Source organism: Montipora capricornis, chromosome 3 (assembly GCF_036669925.1).
Source record: "Montipora capricornis isolate CH-2021 chromosome 3, ASM3666992v2, whole genome shotgun sequence".
Classification (NCBI taxonomy): Eukaryota; Metazoa; Cnidaria; class Anthozoa; order Scleractinia; family Acroporidae; genus Montipora; species Montipora capricornis.
In genome coordinates, this window is record NC_090885.1 from 51779542 (window position 1) to 51799541 (window position 20000).

At 37.7% G+C, this 20000-nt stretch overlaps 1 protein-coding gene, 1 long non-coding RNA gene and 2 pseudogenes across 3 annotated transcripts; 3 read left to right on the forward strand and 1 right to left on the reverse strand.

The window, feature by feature from the left end:
* LOC138040518 (uncharacterized) overlaps positions 1-5442 on the reverse strand; it is a 6105-nt pseudogene extending 663 nt beyond the window's left edge.
* An 842-nt stretch (positions 5443-6284) lies between these two features.
* On the forward strand, positions 6285-7380 carry LOC138041453 (uncharacterized). Of its 2 annotated transcripts, XR_011130831.1 has the most exons (4): positions 6285-6308; positions 6788-6862; positions 6965-7030; positions 7321-7380. It is a non-coding gene; the product is annotated as an uncharacterized lncRNA (long non-coding RNA). The 2 variants fall into 2 exon arrangements; XR_011130830.1 differs by lacking the exon at positions 6285-6308 and having other exon boundaries at positions 6659-6862.
* Positions 7381-7684: 304 nt separating this feature from the next.
* LOC138040519 (mucin-3A-like) lies at positions 7685-11044 on the forward strand. Its single transcript, XM_068886231.1, has 7 exons — positions 7685-7700; positions 8181-8225; positions 8400-8440; positions 8880-9623; positions 10218-10277; positions 10385-10559; positions 10941-11044. The coding sequence occupies exons 1-7, from the start codon at positions 7685-7687 to the stop codon at positions 11042-11044; spliced, it is 1185 nt and encodes a 394-aa protein (XP_068742332.1).
* Positions 11045-11984: 940 nt separating this feature from the next.
* Positions 11985-15386, forward strand: LOC138040520 (uncharacterized; annotated as a pseudogene).
* The last annotated feature ends 4614 nt before the right edge of the window (positions 15387-20000 follow it).

Below are 20000 nucleotides of genomic sequence, written 5' to 3' on the forward strand. Positions count from 1 at the left end.
CCTCTGATTAAATCATGAAATTTCATAGGAATTATGGGCACATGCTATGCACTTTAGCATTTGTTAGCTGAGATATACGTGTACATGAAGCCTATCATTATAAGGAAGATGAAAGTGAAATGCACTTCATACCATAGAGAGCCTGAAAGTCCTTGTAGAATCTGTCTAGTAGATCTCTTGCTCGCTTCAACTGGCTTGGAGTGATTTCACTACCAAGAAGTATATAAATTGCTTCTGAGAAGCGGGCAAAATGTTGGAGGTATTTATCTGGCAGATAACCAACCAAACATGGCAAAGCATAATAAAGAAGCCACGACTGCAACTCGGAGGCTAGAAAAACAAAAGACAAGTCATACATTTTCTGTGAAAGGCACCGCATAAATACCAGTTAATAATGCAACGTTTTCAAGTGGTACACCATGGAAATACCATGAGTCAGTTGAATTTTCTCAGTTATGTATACACAAAGTGAGTGTGTATACCAAGAAAATACAAGTGGCAAGTGGGATATTCCATGGTTATAGGTCCACAAGATAGAATTGCATTTTGAACTAGTTTATACCATGCCATAGAAAAAAAATGTGCCCAACACAATCAATGCAACACACAGTACGCTCATCACAATGGGAAGGTTGGGTGTTAAAAACCGTCGAATATACAACGGCTTTTCTGTATTACAATTGGCTGTATTTCCTATTGCAGGGTATAAAAGTTAATACTGTGGCTTTATGACTTCTACAATTGTAATTGCAAGCCGTAACCTTTAAAGTTCTTGAAATGTTTCTCAGGTCTCTTGGAAGTCGGGCTAATACATCTGGGGGTCGCATTTGAAGTATGCGTTTGTTAATCTTTTTTATCTACAAGTGCATAAAAGATTATGTATCTTAAAAAAAGTCTTGACATTTCCCTTGACAAAATATTGACTGTGAATGGAAATCACTTGTAGGATATTAAAAAAAAAAAAAAAAAAACCTTCAAAGCAGGTGACATCAAACAATCCTGCAACTTACATGTACCAAATTGTACTCAAAGCATTTAAAGTCGTCTGTTAAGTGCGTCTCAACGACACACTTAAAACAAGACATGAAAGTAGTCAGACGTTAAATGCGTCTGTCTTATTTCTCGTTTTTATACTAGACGTTAAAGTTGTCTTGAGACGACTTTAACGTCTCTAGCATAAAAACGGCCATTTTTAAAAGTACTCACAATATGTACATGTACATCCAACATTCACATTATATGCAAAACAAGAGCAAAAAATTTGTATCTTAAAATAAAGTCTTGACATTGCTCTGACTAAAATTTGACTGTAAACTGAAATCACTTGTGGGATATTGAAAAAAAAAAAAGCAACATTTAAAAGCAAAAGCATTGAATTTCTAGTATAAATATCCAACAAATAATTCTTTTTATTCCCTAATCAAATCATACCTGGCCACCAATAAAAAATTCCTTCTTATGGTTGGTTGAAGAGAACCATTTGTACAGAAGAGTCTTTGTTACACCCAACAAACATCCATGCATGTAGTCAGGAACCATCCCAAGAACAATGTCAAACCAGGGCATTAGGGCCAAGCAGGAGACATCAAACAATCCTGCAACCTACATGTAACAAATTGTACTCAAAGCTAGGTGAATGGCTGCCATAAACAACATTTAAATTTTACGTAAATTTAAACTTAACATCACATTTATTTTTTATAAGTACTCATAATATGTACATCTAATGTTCACAATTATATGCAAAGCAAGAGTAAAGTGCATGCTAGAATACTTGTAAAATATGCTAGTCATAATAAGAAAAAACAGACTTATAAACAGAAACAGCTTGCTAGTATGCAAATAAGATCATGTCCCATGGTACTCTTGTTTTTCTTTGGTACCAAAGGTTGAATGAGATAAATAATTATTTTGGGGTAAAAATAATGGTTTAAGTAAATTTTCATGAATGGCTAAAACATAATATGCTCTATCCATACAAGATTCCAAACTAAAGTTACAGTAGTCACCTTTTTTTGGCTCTGATTTGCTTTAATACCATTTTCCAGAAATGTTGTCATAGTCCTGTTGGGAGCCCTCTCAGTTGCAGGCCTGTATGGGTAACATCGGGTATGCCCCTTTCCTTGGGCAGCTACAAATCCACTTTCCTCACATGTCAGACAACCACCCTCACCATTATGTTGAGTCATATATAAAAGGTATGCCTTCCCTTGTAAATCAGTTGAGCCAAGCAGTACAGCAGCTTTGACATTTACTGTTGAAGGTTCTTGTGGCAACTCAATGGTTACTCCTAAAATGGAAAGTGAAAAATGTACCCTAGGTGAATACGTGAATTAATGTACTGTAATGGACTTTTATCACTATTGAGCAGTACCTGCAAAATTGAGATACAATTATTTACATAACATTAACATATTTTATTCACACTCGATGACCTGGAGCTTGTTAGGCTCCTGGCTTAGGTAGCTAATGAGTCCAGTTTAAATTACAACAATACCATGTAGATTAAACTATAACAATAAGAGCACTTGAATAAACACTTAGGTTGCCATAGGATGCTTTAAATACTGTTTGAAGGCATGTCTCAAACACCCACCTTCCTTGTACAGTTTGTTCATTTGAGTGGCAAATGGCTCAAAGAATGCATTGAATGGTGGTTTTCCCTTTCCCTGCCAAATACCCCATAGCATCATATTTGTCTTTGAAAACCTACGATGTAAAAAAGTTAAATAAGTAAAAAGAAACATTTCTTCTTGGTTCATACAATAAAAAAGAATTGTCTTTTGATGAGGCTCCACTCAAATATAGTTTTAGGTAACTTAGGATATAAGGTAGATTAAATATTTACGTTTTCAGGAAATGATAGATTTCAATAATTTTTTTCTACCTGTCTGGAGATGGAAGTTCATTGATAGCTAAAAACACAGGCCAAAGGGATACGCTTGAGGAGGAATATAAAGGGGCACCATCTGTGTTGAAGATGAAACTTATGTTGGATATATCACTCAGGAACTGTCCAGGTCCACACAATCTTGTATAATATTTCCCATCAATGATGTCTGTGATTATTTCTTTTCCACGTTGCTCACTTCTCGCCTGAATAATTTGCCATATCCCTTCTCCTTAAAGAAAAAATTAATAATTGCTTATTTACTAAGTTGTGAATCATACGTCTTCCAATTTTTTTTTTTTAAATTTGTGATATATCTATCTATCTAGTCTACTTTGATACATAATTTATTCAAAGTATTCAATTTGCAAGTTACGAATCGTATTAATTTTATAATTGCTTGGGTTTTTTTTAATTATTTGGTAGTTTACTGACTAAATCAAATTAGTCCCCCCCCCCCCCACTGCGAAATAAATTATTTCAACAGTCATTTTGATCTTACGAGGGCAATGCCATAAAAATAAATGCCTCGTTCACTCAGATGTTAATTATTGTAAAACAAATCAGAATTAAGACTGCCGAGGTTCTACTTACGTTCTAACAAACACTTCAGTTGACTGAAGATGTCAACAGTTACAAAACTATTTTTGTGCAGCTTCTTCCCTTGCTGGTGGATACTTCCCTTATACCTCAGACTGCAAGAAAAAAATTAAGTTTCTCAGATAAGCAAAGTGTACCAAAATTCAGCTCAAAATCCATGAAATCATGCAATGACAAGCCAGTGATATCAAATTTATGTACCGTAGCTATTCGGTTATAAGGTGCACTCGGTTATAAGGCGCACCCCAAACTTAGCAATTTAATCAATCTAAGTTCTCTAACTGAAAATTACGCGAAAATACTCGGTTATAAGACGCACCATAAATTGAGAGTTATCAAAAGGATGTGATGAATTTGAGAGCAATTATCCTTACACAATTGGCATGCGAACTCTTTTTGTTAACGTAAACAAAGTGAAAAAGTCACACATTTAATGATATATGTAAAAACAAAAGCTAAAAGTTGACACCAGAAATGATAAACATACAACGCATACACTTTTATTTGAACCTTCCGACTTAATAAATAGTCAGAGTTCAGACTTCAGACTTCAAGCGAAAGCGAACGGCGAAAAACTCCCACCGCAAGTCATATTCAAAGGCGTTCGACTGAATATCAACACACCACCAAGGATGCAAATTTCAGTGCACAAGAAAGGCTGGATGAACGAAGAAGGTATGTTTTATCTCCACACTGTGTGTTCAGAGAAGAAACTTTTCATGCGAGCAACAAACATGATTCTCGGAATTCGAAACAAGTTTCGAACGATTGTGTTGTTGTCATCAGTATCACGTTACTGAGCACATGCTTTTAAGCATGTATGCAAATTTCCGTTTGTTTGCTTTTCTCTTGAAGTCGTTTTTTTTAATTGACAACTAGTGTCCTTTCTTGTGTTGTTTAAACTGCAAGTTCTTCTCAAATTGTGATCTTAAGATTTTGTTGCGCGAAAATACTTGGCTATAAGCCGCACCCCAATTTTAGCACTAACTTGCCACCCAAAGACAGATTTTTCTTGAAAAAACCGTGCGCCTTATAACCGAATAACTACGGTATATAATTGTACCTTTTTGGTATGTTTCAGTGGCACATCAGGTGAGTTTTGTGGAGCCAAGGTTCATATTTTGGAGATGCAGTGGAGCCAAAACTACTCTATAGCTAGACAAAACAATTCTGATAAGCTACCTAAGCGTAACAATAAGGTACAATTAGTTATTTACCATACCCAAATTCAGCCCAAAATCCTTGCTATTGTGCAGTATCAGGTCAGTGACTTGATATCATAGGATACCAGTGCAGTCAACAATAGGCTTCTGATTGGCTAATTGTGAATTTGGGTACAGTTAAAGACTAAATTATGCATGCCCACAAAGTGCTGATATGTACATACCCATTGCAGCCTGGCGTTGAACAGACCACTTGATCCTCCACGTTTGTTGGAAACAGACGGAGACAATTTTCACAAATGTCATAGGTGAAAACAGTACAATTTCCACACACTTTCTGCACATTTGAGTAAGTTAAAGATTGCAATAGCTCGTTTGCTGGGCAGAGCAATTTCAACAAATCAATGATATCTTTTGCAGCCTCTGTCGTGATGCAGTGTCTTGCAATTAATGAAAGAATAGACATGCATGCTTCTTCTTGGGCTGAAAATGATTTTTGTGGGAGGTTGTCATTCGGTGCTTCATCATCAGGCAAATCGACTGAATCTTGGCAATCGGTATCTGAGTCCCCAGACTCTGAGAAAAACCCAGAAGCTACTGAATCAGAGTCACTGTCGGACGAAATTTCCCCACACTCGCTGTCAGTGTCTCCTGAACAACATGTAAATGTTTCACAAGAAGGTAGTGTTTCGGCTTCGTTTTCATTTACAGTGCTCGTGCTCTGGATTTCCTCCAAGCTGGTTTGGGACTCCGCATATGCGTTCTCTATTTCCTGCAATGTGCCTTCATATTCACATGAAGTCGAATGATCTTGTTCCCTTTCGATTGCTTGTTGAGCAAAAAAGTAAGACTGAAGGGTCAACGAAGAAGATGAGTTGGACGGTGAAGACAAGTTTGAATTTTTCGTGAGGTCATATTTGGTCGACTTTGGTACTGGAACACTGGGATCATCAAGGTATTTCTTATACTTTCGTTTGCTATATTCCACTATTAGAGAACAAAGAGATCAAATAAAGACTTAATGAAAATAACTTTAAAACCCCTTGAATGCAAGAACTGTTCGAAAGTATGGATCAATTTCTTACTTTTGCCGTGGACAGAACTTAAGTGACTTTCGATCCTTTGTTTCCTCGACAACGATCGGCAACAAATCGAGCATCTAAAAGATGTTCCATTCTCGTGATTTATCTCTGTATAGAGTAGGTTTCCCGCACAATTACCAACACAACTTGGATCCATCCTCGAGACCATCTCACATGGATCGTCCAGGACGCCACGCGTTATTGATTTATTGATACTGCAATCGGTTAATCCAGCGGATTCTCTCATGTGAAACCAATCACAGTCACGAAGCATGATTTCACGTGACTTTGGCGCCTTTTTCCAATCTTCTCGGTTGGTCGCTTGTGCGTGGAAGAGCGTGGAATACTCGATTGTTAACTTAAGCATAAACTTGCTTTCTTCAATCTGCAATTAACTTAAGATGGTTTTCATTGTTGTGCAATGGGTGAACGAAAATAGCGTAAGTGTCGTTAATGAAAAAAAAGTTGTTGGCGAGAACGTCGAACTTAAAGAAGGCAGTACGGTAGATGTATCGGCGGGTATTAGTAAAGGAAGGATTGCCATTTACAAGGCGGAAATTTTGAAAGTATGCGGTAAGTGCTAAGTAGTACATATATCTTAAACTCTTTAATGGTTGAGGCTTTAAGCTGCACTTGTCCAGTCACTGAAATTCAAAACATTGAAATGCGGCAGCCCATTGCGGCCCGGATTACGGTGAGAAATCAATCCTTTGTACGCAGCACAAGTCCGTTTAGCCTTTCTCCGTTATTAAGTGAAAACAATTTTGTTTCGATTACCTTTTTAAATCTTCTCTTTAGACTCCGGTCGAATTTTCTTAAACTAATAGAACTTTCAAACCGAGATGATTTTAAGTTTAACCGAGCGTGAGCTTTAGATGGTCGTTTAAATCGGCTCACAGACCAAAGTCCACGTTCCAAAAAATCTAAGCGGCCTTTCTTCAAATTAACTGGCCGGTGTAAAACAGGGCTACATTGCGGGAGTTTCAAAGCTAATTGAGAAATTTTATCCACTTAAAGTTGCTTAATTAAGTCTTTTTATTCTTTATTGTTAGGAACAAAGGCAAAGGCTCTGGAGTTTGAGGCAAGTTTGGTTAAGAAAGTTGCTGACGCTCACGGTGATGTCAACGGTAAAGTTTCAATTTTTGATGTTTATAGACTCACTTGTAAAAATAAAATAATGCAACATACAACTACATTTATAATCAGAAGCAATTTTATTATTTTCCCAGGTAATAAAAGCAGTAAAAGAAAACGGAACCCATCCCAGAAAGTGAGGGAAAATGTATTGGAGCAAGGTAAATTAAAGAAAAGCATAAGAATGTAAACCAGTTTCACAAAAATACTATTTTGATTCAATCAAAGTGCATTTAAACAAATCTCATATTAATTTCAGTATACTCATTCAATCGAATGAAATAAAACCTAAAACCACTTGAACAATAAAATGTTGTTCAGTTGGGTTTGACTGCTGCATGTTTGATTGGCTACCCTGGGCATTAACTGTATTACAAGTTCTTTTATTTTTGTGTTCCTAAATTGTATTAATGGCTAACCGCTTGGCTTGTCTCAAATTGACCTAATGTAGATAATAGCGAGGACAGAGAGGAGGCAGAGACATCCAGAAATCAAGGGAAGGGTGATAACGGTAAGTTTTTTACCCATTATTATTTTTCATGCTGTTGTTTTTACTTTTAAAAATATAGATAGGACCCTCCTCATGCTCTGATTGGTTAAAAGTCCATGTTTTATCAGAGTGTTTTATTGTTTTTCATTAACCTCTATATCATAAAGCAAATGAAGGAGTCAAAGCCGTGTATTACACTGTGAAAAAACACTCCGGACATCTCTGAAACCTCAACCAGTGTAGAAAACATGAGCCGCAGGCTCGTGTTTTCTACTCAACAAATACATTCCATGTTGCCGTGCGTCTGTTCAGTAATAGATCGCAGATGACGTCAAAATGTGGTAAGAACAAAAAAGTGGCACACGAGGCGATAGCAGAGTGTGTCACTGATGTTCTTTCCACATTTTGACGTCTTCTGTGATCTGTTACTGAACAGACCCACGGCAACATGGGATCTATTTGTTTTATATAATAAAGAATTAAACTTTATTTGCATAAAAGCTGATGGTGACGTCAATCGTTCGTCTGTCCTCTAATAGATCATAGGTAAGAACCAATCAAAATCCGTCAATAACTTGGGTTATTATATTATAATATAACAGTATAATACTTATACATGGCTTAGGCTTCTTTGTTTGTTAAGTAACTAAGTGATTTGGTTTAGATTTCATTTTACCGTGCGGTGTTATGTCTTGGATTTTAATAACCATTGAAGAAATAATATTATGTGCACATTGTTGTGCGTTTTGTTCTTATTGCAAAAGACTACAAAGGTGTATGATTGATATGTAATTAATGGGATTTATTTTTCAGCTGATCAGCACCCCCTAAGAAAAAAAGAAAGACAAATGACAAGAAAGCGAAAGGTAACCCTTAATCATCAATCAATTTCATGTTGCAATCCACAGTCACAGTGATCAACTGATCAGTACTCTTTTCACACTTGCATTGGTGAGTTAGTGAGTACTAATTTTCAACACTGTAGTACCCATTTTTTTAGCCACCTTTGACTGTTTTATTTTTCAAATTTTATTTTGTAGGTGACAACGAAGATAAAGAAAATGAGCTGGAAAGAAAAAAGGTAATTGGGTGGGCATTTAGTGCTGTTGATTAAGACTCATTACCTTTCAGTGCCTAATTTTAGTGGTGTTTATGCTTAATTTGAAATGTGCAGTCAATTTCCCTCATTTTCCAAATTGTGAACTTTTCATTCACTCACTCAATCACTGCCTATGATTCTTGCACTGGCACACAGGGCAGCAACAAAGAAACTGACCACAGCTGTCTGTCCCCAGCCAGCTTTTGGATGAAGCTCCAGCTGTGACCCAAGCCCCTCATCTCTGTCTCAACTGTGCATCCCCATCTATTTTTGGGTGAACTTTTTATACCAGCATATGTTTTACATGTATCATGTATCCAAGTAGTGAACTTTTAACACCAGAATATATTTTGCATATAATATGTGATGGTTTATATGAACTACTTTTCATTAAAGAAAATTCACTATTTTCTTTTCAAAGTTGCAACAATCTGTACAGCAAGAGAGGATAAACGGCATTTTGCAACAGCGCAGAACACCTACAAGTACAGTTGTAATTCCTGATGAAACTACCGACACATCAGTACAGTCAAAGCCACAAGCACTTCCTGTCACACCCAACACTATCCCAAACAACCCCCATAAACAGTCACCATCACCATCAGCTACTGTATCAACACAATCTTTGTCACATGACACACCTCATGCCACACACACAATCACTTCCATCCCTCACACTTTCACACCATCACAACCACCCTCATCTATACACAAGCCATCTCTCATTCCAAACACTCCTACTTCCAACCCTCATATCATTACACCAACACAATCCATACCACCCACTTATAATCCATCCACAGTAACACCCACTGCCAATCGCCGTCCCATCACACCATTAAATACACAACGTACATCACCTATGCAAAACACTTTTACCACATCACCTTTTCACATTCCACCCCAGCCACAAACCCATTACACAAATTCATCTCTTTCACACCATGACCATTCCTCCAGCTACAGTTCACTGCTGGAGGATGATCTAGAACTACAGGACTTTGGCATGAGGCATGATCAGGGACCATTACCATCAAGTGAAGTGAATAGTGAATGGACCTCATTCACTACTCATTTTACTCAACAGTTTGAAGAATTGAAGGGAGAAGTTGAGGGGCTTCGTTCAGAAGTGAAACATCTCAAAAGAATTGTGAGGGAGTTGAAGGTAAGGATAAAAATATGATTAATTATTCCTTCAAGAAAGGGGTAATAAAGTTGCTAATGCCACTCATGACAACTGCATAAAGGAGGAATAAACAACTGGCCTGACCAGTGTAGTTGGAAGCAATTTGAGTTTCCTTTTGGGCCTTTTTACTTGAGTTAAGTCTAATATTACAGCTGGCTAATTTGATTGATTCAGGCTGGCGGGTCTAAAACACAGGTCATTGCTTTACCAATACTGGAACAACCCTAACCCCCTACTAATACATTGTCTTAGTGTAGTATTTAGGCCTAAAACACTGTCTTAGTGTAGTGCTTCCGAGAAACTTTGGCAGTCTTTTCTGTTATTCGTATTCTCAGTTGCGTCTATCAAGGAAGCAGTCAAGCAACCAGCTCATTAAATTCTCGATTCCTTTCACTCGATTCTCGACTCCTTTCTCGATTGTCTTTCCTCGATCCTCGGTTCAGGCAGCTCGATTCAGGCAGTTTAAGTATGTTACTTATTTCAAACTCTTATAGGACTGTATCAATACTAGTAATGGTTTATATTCTCTCAGAACAATTTTACAAATTAATAATGAGCTCTTTATTTCTTAAGGCCAACCCAAACTATTCAAGTGCTCCAGCTGATAGAGCAACCAGTACAGGAGATCCTGAGGTACTTAATGAGAAATGACTAAATTTCTTATTTGTATTGAACCAGTGTACAAATAAACAAGCAGACAAAAGGCCTAACTCGCTAATGTGGAATTTTTTTTCTTACAGTTGACTTATCTTGCCATGATAAAGAATACAACTAAGCCACTCGAGGGATTGAAAGTCTTACTTTACAAGATGTTTACTGTTGATGAAGTAAGACTATCATCTCTCAAAGGAAGAGTAACAGCATCTGGTGGTGAGGGTATTGCTCTGGACAGGGAGAAGCTGGACTTGATCTACTGTAAGTTAGGGTTTGTTGGAGGTTAAAGTTATGTTGTGTAAGTGTTCTGGAAATCTGAGAAGTAAAATTCTGTGCTTGAGTGAGGTGAATCCAAGGAAAAAACCCTTTTGCACTGAATATATAGGAAGTAGAGTCTTGAGAAACTGATTGGTTTGAAAGTAATAATTTAAGTTGTACCATTGTTCCAATGAACTATCAGAATGATTCTGATAGTTCATTTTGATAACAAAATAAGAGGTGAAAGAAAAATACTTTCTGGTTGAAAAACTCCTGAAAGGAGGTCATTATACCACCAAGCAATAATTATCAGCACTTTAAGTGTAATTAAAAACATTGAACAAAGTGCTTATTAATTTGCAACCTTTATTTATTCATTTTTAGGTGCTATGGAAAAGAGATACGAGTGTAAGAGGGCAGCGGTGGACAATTTTATTCGAGGGCAACAGCGAAACCTCCGGGGACAATTTTTGAAAAAGCAGAGCTAAATGTTCTTATTTTTTGGTTTATGGAAAATTATTAACCAAAAAAAATATATATTATCTAAAACAGTTCATATCTGTTTTCAGTTTTACTTTTGATACTTGATGTAAAAAAAAAAAAACAAACAAACAAGATAATTATTCTTATTTTAACATTCATGAAAGCCAGTGTAATTAAACTATTGATTTGAAACCTGTTTGATGTGACCTCAGTATTACTTTATTTGTTATTTTAAAGCTGTGCATTTCAACAAAATTTGTCTGGCCTACAAATCATGAGAAATTCCCAGTTTTTCTCAGATTTTCCAAAAAATTCCAAGCTATTCTTAAAAAATCCTACAAATTCCAAGTTATTCTCAGAAATTCCTGCAAATTTTGGGAAAATTTCAAGGTGGGTATCTTTGAGTTGGAATTTTTAGGAATTCCTAGGAATTCCGAGTCAGCTCTATGTAAACTTGGAATTCCTAGGAATTCCTAGGAATTCCCAGTCCGAATTACCGTGAAAATCCACACCCTCAATTCCTAGGAATTCTTAGGAATTCTTAGGAATTCCTAGGAATTTTTTCCTAGGAATTCTTAGGAAATTCTTAGGAATTCCTAGGAATTCTTAAAGTTATCTCACAAGGGTATGCCTTAGATCAGCTGTAGGAAAAAAAAGGAGAAGAAGAAAAAAAGATTTACTGGTAGATATAAATAAAAAATGAAAGTCTGAAAAAAAAAAAAGAAATACAAGTAGTAATAGTACCAGTTGTTGACAAAGCATTGTTCAATTAAGATTGATAGTAACTTGAAGAAAAATACTAAAAATAATAATGCACACATGTAATGAACCATAATTCTTTCGTTATTGCCTTCACAGGTAGCAGCACTAGACCAGTTGAAATCAGCCAATCCAGACGGAAGATTCTGGTTGAAGCTGGATGCCACAGATCTGAAGGAAGCGCTGATGGAGTCCCTCTCAGGGGTTTGGAATGGAGATGTAGATTTGGGTAATGGAAAGTTGGAGGAGTTGAGGAGAGAGTATGATCAAAGAGTAGCATTACTAAGTAACATTGCTAGAATTGACAACCAAGATGGTCTCCAGTTGGAATTGCAAAAGTGTATTGACAGTTTGGAGGATATCTCATTTCTTGATGATGGTTTTCACTTAGCTGTTGAGGACTATGGAAAAAAATTTGAGAATCGATCAACACCAGAGGAAAATCTTAAGAATGCCAATTGGAATGTTGTGGAATTCCAAACTCTCCTCCAGCAGGCACAATTCCTAAAGGGGGTATATGAAGAGCAACTCGCTTGCCTTAATCCAGCTGTGTATTTGCCCCGTCATATGCTGACCATCAGAACCTCTTTGAGAGGATTGGTTAAAGAGGAGAAAGGCTACCTCCGCAACCTTTTCAAGAAGAAAAGGATAGCTGCCACCCATGTGCTAGTTCTGATGCTCTCAGATGAAAGACGAAATAAGAAGCCCTATGCATTGCCAATCAGATATGTGCCTTACAGGCGTATGCGGGACCAGTATGTCCGTGATCTAACTAGGGATGTTAAACTGAAAATGCAAGAGAGAGGCCTTAACCTAGTGGGTGAGTACATGTATTGCATTTTAACAGTGGTTGATGGAAATGGTATTGAACCGTAATGTTTGTGTGTGTGCGTATTTTTTGTGACATATTTCTGGTAGTAAATCTGCAGTGAATGAACTTAAAGTTAAAAAGTAATTCTTTGATCAGTTTGATCTAAGACAGCATTAACATGCACATTAACCATTGTACACCCTGGTTGCAGTTATCTTGCTTTGCAAGGAATCATGCACTCCAATCTGTTACCAACACCAACATAAGTGCGGAAACAAAGTAGCATTCTTAGGCACACATAACTGTGCTGTGATAGTCAGAAGAAATTCACAAGTTTATCTCTGTGAACATGCTGATAGGGCCCCTTAAGTCTTGTTTGAAAGTAGGTCATACCTGATCGTGAACTCTCCAAACACGGTAATCAAAAGAGGATAACATTGTTTTTTTAGGTACTGTTACAGATGGAGAGTTTTGCTCATTGAGGTCAAGAGGAGAAACAAGGGCCCTTCATTTATGGCAACTCATACATGACGCAAGAGAGAGTGTGCAGAAATTGAGCAAGAAGACTTTACTGGAAATGCTGATTTTGATACAGAGTAGGTTGAACGGGTGTAAATCTCAGTTTGTTGTTAGAGAAACACATATTGGTTGCCTTTTATTGTCATATTAGAAATTGAAGGTTTCAATTGTGTATTGTTGACGGATTTATGATTGTTGAACCCAGACCAGCAAAACTGTCACAATATACTTGTATGAAATGTTATTTAATTAAGGAGATGTAAACAAACACAGGGTGAGAAAGCTTAATCTCCTAATTACTAAACTCATTTCGTATTTCAGTGAGGTGATTGTTTCTTGCTTTTTTTCTTGGGTTTGACATACAGCTACAATCTGTGTTCTTAATTTCAGCTGCACCAGATGGAAGCCCTATTGTAGCAAGACCAAACAGTGTCATCCCTGACCATGTTATTTTCGAAGTTCATGAATTGATCAACAGTGGCTCATCATTAGAGGATGCTGTGACTTACATTCGTGGAAAGCTTGTTCCGGCAGGTAAACTTAATTCACTTACATCACCGGTCCCTAAATAGTAGTGGTCATATGAAAAACTAAATTTTATGATCATGCTTGATTGTTGCAGGTTACACACCTTATCCATTCCGGAAGAATACCAGTGAATCATTACTTGACAAGCTGAGGTCTGTGTTTGGAACAAACACATTTCGGAGTGCTGTGAAGGAGCTGAAGGAAGAGGGAGTCGATTTTACACAACATCTTTATGTTCCTGAGGTGGATCCAGTTACTGGTCGGGCTCGACATGATCGTAGTGACCACAACCACCTCCTAAAACGCATTGCTCAGCATGTTCGAGATGTATACTGCCTTTGACTATGAGGCATTTGCTGATGTCTTAGCAGATCCATTGAGTGGTCTCACCCATGCAGCCCTTGTTGGAAAGAGGCGTCAGAGTGTGAAGGATGCGAAACGTCTGTTATCCTACAATGTGGTACGTTCACTCGAGAGGCTTGGCAAGAATGAAGAGGCTGCATTTATTCGGATTATTGCACAGTGGCATGAAGTGTCTGATGGGAGGGGTTTGAGTCAGCTCGAGAGATGTAGATACAACTATCAAATGTTCAACTTCATTTTGGAAGAATGGATGCCATGGTATATGGATTGTTACGACTTTTCCACCATTGACATCAACAGGTATCTATATTTAGAACAACTGTAGTTACAAATTGGGGATAAAAGGTGTTCTATGAGTGTTATTTGAGAAACAAAAGCTGGAGTACAGTATTTATTCCAAATTGCAGCACAATGCATAAAATGAGGATACCATGATTTTCTTCCACCTTTCTTCTTATACAGTGTCTGGGCCTGGTGTAACACCCGTCATTTATTCATTGTTATTTTTGTTTTAGTTTTTGTGACAAATGTCTGGATATTTGTCCAAATACTTTAAAAATCCATGTTGCGTAACTATCTTTGTTACTTATTACTTTATTACAGGCAGGCAGAGGTTGAATAGATGTGGATCTCTTCACATCTTCTGAATTTGATCCTCCATTTTGTCAGGTCATGTTGCCAGCCTCGTCAGGTTTTTGATCCCAGACCCTTCGCCCTCTGATATGTGGTACACTGAACTTGGCAATGTAATTCCCATATTTTGCAGCACATAATTTACAACTTTGAATCATATCCTTTTAACAATTTGGCCAGGAATGTGCCATATAAAGAAATATGATTACTGTGCTATTGAATATGCCCTCCAAATGTGATTTTGAAATCTTGAAGTTGCATTAGGTTAAGTTAGCAGGTGAAATTTATTAGTCATCACATATGTTCAAACATAGCCTTTTGGAAGACAGTTTTGGAGTAAATCTGTGTTTCAGGGGAACAGACTTTGTTAATCAGACATTTACATTCCAATAGAATTGATAAATTGTTAGCCTCTTTGATGACAATAAATTGTTGTTTCTTCTAACAGGGAATTCACCAAAAGAATGGACATAGATCTTCCTTTCTATTACTGGACTCTTAATGAGCGTTTTTCTGATGATCTTTACCCATCATTTGATGAAAGGCCTGAAATTGATGAGGAGGTAGATGCACGGAATCACCCTCTTCGTCTGCACAGATTACGGATCAATCAACGCGAAGATAGTTCTATATTTGTTGTAGGCAGAGCTCATCTTCCAGCTCGTCACAGGCAAACAATTAGGCAATCATTTCATAGGCCAGGGAATTACCTGGCACCACCCCCTAATCCTTGAGTGGGAGAAAGTGTTTGCTGTGGTGTTTGAAGATATTGTTTTTGCTGTAATAATTTTGTGTTATCAAATAGGCACTGCTCCTGTTGTGCAGGCTAGTGTATACTGTAATGGTGCAATGTTTGCAATAGAGTTTGTTTGCTAAGTGGTCCCAATTTGTGCACTTGCAGTACTTTCAATAAGCATTTACAGCAGACACAAGTGTCGGCTAGTTCCCTCAGAGAAGTGGGCTATTTAGTTGTGTACTCTACTCAAACCAGCCACATACTTGAAATTTTATTGAAACCCCTATTTTGTGATTAGAATTAAATTGGGTAATTGATAAAGGAAGGAAACTTAGATGTATAAATGTTGATGGATTTTAATCATAAAATACAACACAATGCTGTGTATTATAATTTATTGTACATAAATAATAAAACTCTGTAGATTGCATCAGAATTATAAAGTTAAGTTGTATTGTATTTTTCATCTCTGTAAACAAAACTGAAGGTGGGTTCCACAAAGGCCTTGAAACAACTTTTGAAAAGGATTCACTGTGAGCACAACATAGTCGCTGAATCCTGTCGCGAGGTATCAAGATTGCATATGTTGGACGTTCGTAAGAGTTTTGTGACCACTGATCAAGGCATTAGATATTTTTAAAGTGCACCTAACCACAAAATTTGGTTTTTTGCTTCTTTGCAGCTGTTTGAAACGTGTTGCGCCTTTTTGCCCCTTTTTAACTAATAATCATCTGTCCCACGACTGAGCTAGTAAGGGGCATGGGTCTATTCCTTGTTTGCATCGCATTTAGTCTTTGTAAACATGCATGCAAAGAAGCTTGCGATGCCAAACAAGGAATAGACCCATGCTCCTTACTAGCTCAGTTGTGGGACAGATGATGGCTTTGTAGGCTAGGTGCACTTTAAGCAATGTGTTGTTCCAGAAAATGTTCATCTCCCCCATCCCATGGAGAGGTATTTGGTTTCAACCCCTCCCCCCTGACTATCCCTCCATTACTTTAGGGCCCCAATCCACCTTAGAATTTCTAGAGACCCTCTGTGGTGGGGGTGTGGAAATTTCCTGGAACTACACAAACAGTAATTCACCATATTAGTGTTGCTTTGCTGACACTCTAAGTCTACACCAAGAAAAAACAAAGTGTGGACTGGACATACTGTTAACTTATTACATGGAGTAACCGAACACATGAAGAGGTAATTTTCCATTTGTTGGCATGAAAATTTCTCAACAGTAAATGAATACAAATGTAGGAAACTTGCAAGTCATTTGAAAAGGATAAAAAGCAATAGAAAACAGAAATTTTCAACTATTTGAAAATGGTCTTTCAGGGCTTTTACTTTGGGCTGTAACAGCTGAGTATGTTTGATTGGCCCCATTGTTAGAGTAATTAGTGTTTGACTGCCAGAGCAACAACTTTGCAGCAGCCATAAAGTTCAAAGAAGCAGGTGAATCAAACCTTGAGATTAATTAAAGTCTACAAACAAAACATAATCTAGTGAATTATTTGACAGCAATGCAGAAGCTCCCCTAGATAGTTTCATTATATTTGTAGTTGTCCCTGTTTTTTGCCCATCTTCCTTTCTTTGAAATTGTCACTGTTGCAAAGTACTTAAAACTTGATATTGAAAAAAACGTATTGATATTTTACTGAAAGAAGTGACATACTTGTTATTTCATTATTATTAATGGCCTTCGTAACTTTGAGAACTTTCACGCCAGGAATGTACCCAATTGGTTCCCAAGTATCACCAGGACAAGCATGCACTAATATAGCGTTTTCATCTCTTTTGTTCACCGGTTCTTTGCCAAGTCTGATTAAAATTGTCTCCTTGTTGATCATTTTATCTTTGCAGCTCTACAGAGTTCTCTGGAAATGCTTGTGAAACAAGCTGCCTTTCAATGTGAAAGTTTCTGTGTAGAGTTGCTCTGTTGGCGAGCATTCAGTGCTTTTAGGTGCGAACAACTCCTTGCTGCTTAAGCCACTGGCATCAGTGAAGTCGTCATCGTCCTCTCCCTCTTCTTCTTCCTTGTTTTCTTCCTCTTCTTCGCAAGCGTTGTCTTCGTCTTCGTCTTCGTCAATATCCAATAAGGAGAGCTTCTAAATATTAATTTCGGAAATGGTTCTCGATTCATGATCAGTACGCGACAGAATTTTCCCATTAGAACTAGAATTCACGCAATTACAAGTCACCCGGCTCAGGTCAAGAGGAGGCATAACAGAATCAATTGGAGAAACGGACGACGGAATCTTTGCTTTTACTGCACAATGCGAGGCAGTCAAAGATAGATCTGTTATTGCAAAATCCCATATCAGCATCACCTCGCTATCATCATCGATTTCATCTGGGTGAATCTGCCAAAAAAAAAAATTATTCGTATTCAGTTTGGTGAATCGGCGTAAATATCTCGCAGCATTGAAGTCAAAATCAAGGACAGCAAATCGGCTACAACATTACAACATCATTACCTGGAAAATAACGCTGGAGATAATCTTGATTACACAATCTTTCAGCTTACCGAGCACTCAATTTGACTGAGGGAAAACCACCATCCCCCGCTCCAAGAGTGTTCTAGGAAAACTCACGTGCCCAAACAAACATTTAAGTTTTAGGAAAGGTAAGCTGGGTATCGTTAGCTCTGAAACATGCTCTAAGTCGACGCAGTATACACATATAAAAGGTTTGACTTGCTAAAAGCTGGCGCTTGCCACGCTTGTTCATCCAACGCATCCATGTTGAAATGATATGACCACATGATCACAAAACTTTGATAATATAGTTTGGCGCAAAGCATCTTGGCATAGGTGAAATGTCCTCCTTTGATTATGCCTAACCGGGGGTTGAATTTCCAAACCGTGAGTTTGTTAACTCGCTGTTAAAATGGCATTGTTCGAAGCCCGATTAGAGGACAGGTTAGCTAACCTCAGGTTAAGCACGTTTAACCCCCCGTGGTTAGCATCCCATAATAAACTATCCGTACAATGTTGCCATGGTGAGCAAGTTGCGAGCTCTGCAAAATGGCTTCATCAGCTATCTCACGCAAAGCTCGAAAGCAACATTTTAGCGCTTCAGAAATTGCCGTTTTGACGGAAAAAGTTGAAGAAAACCTTTTGCTGATACAAAGCAAGTTTACCAACAGCGTCACCAATCAGAAAAAAAATGAAATGTGGAAAAAAACTGCTGATGCTGTAAACGCTGTTGGTGTGGCAATGCGGACAACAGCCGAAGTTCGCGAGAAGTGGCGAAACTTGCAGACACAGGCAAAGAAAGAATTCAGTGAACTGGCAAAGGAGCAGAAAAAACTGGTGGAGGGCCAGCTCTGAAGATAAGAATAAGAGCAATATCTAAAGACCCAATATTGCCCATTAAGTACTCCATGCTGCAATCCCTTGCCGACCATTTTTTTGATGTTGAAAATTCGAGGGCTCTTTCGTTTGCTGCCAGAATAGAACTTGGAAAACAATAGACGCCTCACACCCATGAAAACCAAAACAACAGAGGGGTTTGAAGCCTAATGGCCAATACTAGGTCTTTCACTAGGAAAGGGCAAAGCAAGGTGTTGGAGCATATGTATTTCTATGACTGAATCAAGACAGACTGTTTTCATTTATATTGTAGCAGACAAGATACTTTAGTTTGAATTGTATTCATCACAAGAGGCTGCACTACAAATTTACTTTGTTTTAGATCAGCAAAAAAGATTGGAATAGCTGAGCATCTTAAATACTTCTTAATGAGTGATTGAGACAGACTATTTTGCAATCTCTTGGAATTTCTTGTGGTTTCTTCCTGCATGTGATTGGCAGAGTACACAACTTCCACAAGTCAAAATAGAATAAAAATGCTTGTGGCACTTTGACCCTCACAGTAGATCCTTTAGTTGGACTAAACATAAACAAATATCATGTGCCACAGATGAACAAATGGTCCTGCAAGGATGAAAAAAATGTTGTTCTTGTTTTAACTTGATTTCAAATAGATGTTCCACTTGCCAATTCATCGGGCCCAGGTTAAAACTAAACTTTTCTGATTTTTCTAAACAACAATTTCTTGTTTGAACTGTCTGCCATTACCATATTATGTTCCAGGTGCATGGAGAGGGCCAGATCGAAAGACAGCGATGCCAAAGACTCACAAGCGTAATCTTGCATGTGTGAACCAAACTAATTAAATATGCAGCACGAGATTTTTTCGCTTATAGAAGTTAGTTGTCATTCTGTATAATTTATGTGTGAACACATCTAATTAATTAGCTGTGTTCACACATAAATTAAAAAACATTAAACTCGTAAGTCTTTGGCATCATTTTCTCCAGTGTATGACACTTGCAGATTGTAGACTGCAGACTGTACACTTTTTACTAAATAATGCATTTCCATACCATTACTGATAGCTAACCGTAAACAGGCCAAGCTGAGTGCTATTCAGACTAACCTGACGGATATCAAGGCTAACCACAGTGCTATTTACAATGCAGGCCTTAATGTGGTCTGCAGTCTGCAAATGTCATACAGTGCATTTTCTCCCTCGGTCTGGCTCTCTTAGTGTAACTTGACTGCAACATAATATCAGCTTGATTTTTGAAACTGAAGCCCACTAAATGGCTTGGTTC

Coding starts and splice junctions, on each gene's coding strand:
- LOC138040519 (XM_068886231.1), top strand. Junction 8,226..8,399: donor AAATGACAAGAAAGCGAAAG/GTAACCCTTAAT, acceptor TTTATTTTGTAG/GTGACAACGAAGATAAAGAA. Junction 10,560..10,940: donor GAAGCTGGACTTGATCTACT/GTAAGTTAGGGT, acceptor ATTCATTTTTAG/GTGCTATGGAAAAGAGATAC.